This window comes from Musa acuminata, chromosome BXJ2-7 (genome assembly GCF_036884655.1).
Source record: "Musa acuminata AAA Group cultivar baxijiao chromosome BXJ2-7, Cavendish_Baxijiao_AAA, whole genome shotgun sequence".
NCBI lineage: Eukaryota > Viridiplantae > Streptophyta > Magnoliopsida > Zingiberales > Musaceae > Musa > Musa acuminata.
In genome coordinates, this window is record NC_088344.1 from 33547024 (window position 1) to 33552214 (window position 5191).

At 43.1% G+C, this 5191-nt stretch overlaps 1 protein-coding gene across 1 annotated transcript; it reads left to right on the plus strand.

Annotated features, from left to right (window-relative positions):
* Positions 1-2595: 2595 nt before the first annotated feature.
* On the plus strand, positions 2596-4110 carry LOC103992972 (WAT1-related protein At5g07050-like). The gene is made up of 7 exons (XM_065115516.1): positions 2596-2789; positions 2869-2930; positions 3004-3121; positions 3199-3448; positions 3513-3671; positions 3751-3902; positions 4013-4110. The coding sequence occupies exons 1-7, from the start codon at positions 2596-2598 to the stop codon at positions 4080-4082; spliced, it is 1005 nt and encodes a 334-aa protein (XP_064971588.1). The 3' UTR covers positions 4083-4110.
* The last annotated feature ends 1081 nt before the right edge of the window (positions 4111-5191 follow it).

Sequence of the window (5191 nt, forward strand, 5' to 3'; positions counted from 1 at the left end):
TTCTAATACCAAATGTCACGACCTGGGTTTGATAAGCTAACTTGACTTATAACTCCATTTGATCTAAACAACTAATCAAAATACTTAAGTTAAAATTATCATAATACATTTATTAATTTTTTATAAATCAATCTTCTTTTGTTCCTGAGAATTTTTGTTTGTATACACGGTGCCTAACAAAATTTTATTAAGTGATCTAAATTACTGATCAAAATGCTTAGAATTATGATAGCATACTCATCGGATCTTTGTCCATTTGTGATGTTAGACTAATTGAAGGTGTTATAGCTTCAATATATATAAATGAGATTTTTTTTTGTTATTGAGAATTTTTGTGTACATGATGCCAAACAAAATTTTATAAAGTTGTGAAATACCGAATGATTATCATAAAAGATTTATAACATTATATGTAATAATAATTTGCTTAATTATCGTTTAATAAAGTTTGAAAATAAGATTAAAGTCTTAGTGAGGGGATGAGTTTAGCCGGTCTTCCGATAATAGCAATCGTCCAGCAAAAAATTGAATTGATCAATGCCTCGACAAGTAGAAAAGTCAAAGTGAAGAATAGAATAAGAATACGCTTTCCCATTCAAGTGAAGAATAAAACATGTACATCTTTTGAGAACAGGAATGCCCTTTAAGAATCAAGTAAAGAATAGAACTGAAACGGCATTTGAGAATCCAAGTACCGAATACAACAGGAATATCCTTTTAAGTATCAAGTTAAAAATAGAACTGCAACGCGTTTTGAGATGTACGCCCTCTGAGAATCGAAGCGAAAGATTCGTGTCTCACATTGCATCATCGTTGAGTACCCCAGCATCCGATTCTTAGAACGCCAAGACGCGTTATTATGTTGAGCCCCCCTAACCTGCGGCGTGCATAATAACGCCAGCATCTTCAGCTCCTGGTAGCTCTTCTTCGCCTCTCCTCTTCAGGCTCGTCATGGGTGGCCGCGGCGAGTTCATGCGGATGGGCAATGCCCTACATCATCATGATCACCCTCCACAGTTGGGCTACGCCGGAACGAATATCCTCTCTTTCGAAGGCGTCGCTCGGCGGTGGGATGGGCCAATACGTTCTTGCCGTATACAGTCATTAGCGTATCATTCTATGGCGGTATTAAGCTGCTGCAGCATTGTTACTTTGTGATATGAATCCCGTGTTTACTCCTATTTGTTTGTCGTCGCTGCGAAGCTTATTTCTTGATCTTTGACATCATTTCAGGCCGGTTATGGACAAAATTTTCTACTACACCGGCCTGAAGCATATATCTCCTACCTTCTCATCCGCCATGAGCATAGACGAGCTTCTTACGCGCGCTGTGGTTTATGTTGGATGGTATCAGACCCCGATGGATCTGAATAAGGTGATATACCGGGCGAAGGTGGTCGGAACTCTAGTCACCGTTGCTGGCCCCATGATGATGGCAATCGGTTACCTATTGTGATCGGGGGTCTGATACAATTCAATAGAAACCACAGCGCAGCGGCCGTAAGAAGCTCATCTATTTGACTTACCCGCTAAGCACGGCCACCAAGAAGGTCATGGCCGGATGAGACGGTAGCAGATGTATGCTTCAGGCCGGCGTGGTAGCAGCGACGAAAAACAAATAGGATTAAACACAGGATTCATATCACATAGTAGCAAAGCTGCTGCAGCTTCATACCCTTCTATAATGAATCCTAAAGGAGCCATGGATAGCGTGGCAAAAGCATGACTATAGAGGATAATAACGTATTGGCTTCCCCCACTGCGGCGCGACGCGTTCGAGAGGATATGCTTTCCGGCATAGCCGAACTGCAGGGTGATCATGGTAAGGTAGGGCCATTGCCCTCCGCACGAACTCGCCGCGGTACACCCATGACGAGATAAACCAAAATTACGACACATTTATTCACCAACAACATTCGCACAAAACCAAAACTAAACCAGAAAATCATGCTAAGAATACAACATACAACATGGAGTGTACTTACAATGAGAGATAAATAAAATTCTAGTATCTGGAGATTTTGATAAATCAGATCTGTAGCATCTCTTATCTCGATATCTGTCTACTGAGACTTTGCTTGGTGCTCCTCAGGTGTTTTCTCGAGGTGAAGTAGAGATGGACCCATGCTTGTACAAGCTCGGCTTAGGCTATTTTTCTTTGATGCTTGGAACAGACCCGACCGAATGATAAGATCTGATATCAAAGACAATAGGAAGAGGAATTCCTAACCATGTAGTGGGCATCTTGCCGCGGTACCACGTGAAAGAGCCGTAGAAAGATTCCAAAGAAAGGGGTAAAGGGATTCGATTCCCTTTACCCCTTTCTTTTAATCCTTTTACATCGGTTAGGGATTCGATTCCCTAACCATGTAGTGGGCATCTCGCCCTCTCGTTTCTCTCGTTTCTCTCGTTTCCGCCCTCCCGTTTCTCTCGTTTGCTGCGCCATCTGTTACACAAAATCTCGTTCTTTACGTTGCTGGTGGCCTATACACCACCACTATAAATAAGGAGTGTGGCTGCTTGCTCCTTGTGTGTTGGTTCTTCATCCTCTTTCTCCCTTCGTTTCAGCTCCCGGTAGCTCTTCTTCACCTCGTCATGGGTGGTCACGGCGAGTTCATGCGGAGGGCAATGCCCTACCTTACCATGATCACCCTGCAGTTCGGCTATGCCGGAAAGCATATCCTCTCGAACGCGTCGCGCCGCAGTGGGGGAAGCCAATACGTTATTATCCTCTACAGTCATGCTTTTGCCACGCTATCCATGGCTCCTTTAGCATTCATTATAGAAGGGTATTAAGCTGCAGCAGCTTTGCTACTATGTGATATGAATCCTGTGTTTAATCCTATTTGTTTTTCGTCGCTGCCACAGGAAGGTGCAGCCTAAGATGACCAAGTGGGTGTTCTTAAGGATATTTGTGTTGGGACTTCTTGGCTCAGTATTTCGTTTCTGCCCATCTTCCTACTTGCATACGAAGCTTATTCCTTGATCTTTAACATCGCTTCAGGCCTGTCATGGACCAAATCTTCTACCACGCCGGCCTGAAGCATACATCTGTTATCTTCTCATCCGCCATGAGCAGCATCTCGCCGGCCATGACCTTCGTTGTGGCCGTGCTTAGCGGGTAAGTCAAATAGATGAGTTTCTTACGCTGATGGTATCAGACCCCCCATCACAGTAGGTAACCGATTGCAATGGTAGGATGGAGAAGGTGGATCTGAAGAAGGTGATACACCAGGCGAAGGTGGTCGGGACTCTGGCCACCGTTGCCGGCGCCATGTTGATGGCACTCTACAAAGGACCTCCAGTGGAGCTGGTTTGGAGCAAGCATGCCCATTCTCTTGGATCCAACTCACCGGCCGTCACCGATTCGAGCAGCAACAACTGGGTTATAGGCTCCGGCTTCCACATCTTGGCCACCGTAGCTTCGGCTTCTCTGTCTCTCCTTCGGGTATGAGATAATTGCTTCTCCTCCATCGACTGAATTGAATGCTTAGGTTGTGCAACTCTTACAGGAGGAAACCCTAAAACAATACTCTGCTCGGCTGTCTCTCATGACATGGATATACTTCGTGGGGACATTGCAAGCTACAGTAGTCACTTTGGTCTTGGAGCACAAGCCTGCTGTTTGGACCATAGGCTTCGATATCAACTTCCTCGCTGCTGCTTACGCTGTTTCTCTCTCTCTCTCTCTCTCTCTCTCTCGCGTTTTGTGATGGGGAGAATGCAGCTAATTTGTTGTACAACATGCAGGGAATCGTCACATCCAGTGTCGCGTACTATGTTGAAGGGCGGGTGACAGATAAAAGAGGGGCTGTGTTTGCGGCAGCCTTCAGCCCTCTGAGGATGATCATAGTAGCCATCATGGGCGCGTCCTTCCTCAACGAAAAGATCTATCTAGGAGGGTGAGATTACACGAACGACATGTCTATTACATCTCAAAATTTCCGTGTGCTCCTGTGCCTCGGTTTCCTCCATGCTTGGAGATTAAGCTCAAAAAACTCTTTGGGTGCAGCGTTCTCGGGGCGATCCTCATTGTCATCGGCCTCTATTCTGTTCTTTGGGGAAACAGTAAGCAAGAGTAGAAAGAGAAAAGAGGCTAAAGGACGTCCCTACTCTCTCATTCCATAGTTGTAATAACTAGATAGATAAAATCTCTGTTGAGATGTGGTAAGTCTTTATATTCCATCTATCCATCCATGTATATCTGTGAGTATATATTCGTAAGCATTGGGCCAACAAAAGTATATCTGTGAGTTATTCTTCAATAAATAATAATGTTTCTTCCGTTCTTGTTTTGCTTCTGAAACTTACATTAGCACATGGCAAACTCAACAACGCACTCAAGCAAGCACAAGAAATCTACGGCAAGAAGACAGGAGAGAGTGAGAGAGAGAGAGAGAGAGAGAGAGAGAGAGAGAGAGAACAGTCGACTTAAACAGTTCATGACAGAAAAGAGACCACTAATACAGATGATAATTTTGACCTCCAATTTAACGTTCAAAGGAATCACATGAAAGATTGTGATAAAGTCCATCGTGTAGAATTACCATAATGGACGACTACGTTGTATCCTTGACATTAAATTAAGTTTGGTCGGTTTGACCTGTATTGATTGGATCATGTATACTTAAAAATATATACATTATCGATTTTCATTTTTATCATTAGTAGATAATGTAACTCTTTCACACATAGTTATCAAAATTGAATCGAACAAATTTTAGATCACTTGATCATTAATCGAACCAAATTAGTACAAGAAAATGCTTATCTATCTGGATGACTCTACTGTTTTGGGAAACCATAGATTTGACAGGATGTATCATTACTCCTGTCCTGGGCAAGATGAATTCTACCCTATAAAGTAGGTTGGTCATTATCATCTAATGTGTAGTACTATCCTCTCAAAAGAAGATTTGCTTTAGTTTGGCACTAGTATTAGAAAGTTAGTGGTACGACAAGAAGGGGGACAGAATTAAGAATAGAGTTCAACCCTTTTTCTTCCTCCTCTTTCAGAATGAAATCCAAGGCTTTATCGGTTTCAGCAAGAAGGCTTCTTCAGCAACCCGGTTATGAGGTTAGCGAAGAATTTTGACTCCTCTCGTGTTCCTCCGTATCACTTTGCCTCTATTATGATCCATCTTCTCGGAGGTGAAGCAGAATGCTGAGGAAAACTCTAAGGGTGATAATA

What these genes read in the sequence shown, in the direction of transcription:
- LOC103992972 (XM_065115516.1), top strand. Translation starts at nt 2,596, where the DNA reads ATGGGTGGTCACGGCGAGTTCATGCGGAGGGCAATGCCCTACCTTACC. An exon ending in CTTCTCTGTCTCTCCTTCGG is followed by an intron (nt 3,449 to 3,512) that starts GTATGAGATAAT and finishes CAACTCTTACAG; the next exon opens with GAGGAAACCCTAAAACAATA. An exon ending in TCCTCGCTGCTGCTTACGCT is followed by an intron (nt 3,672 to 3,750) that starts GTTTCTCTCTCT and finishes TACAACATGCAG; the next exon opens with GGAATCGTCACATCCAGTGT.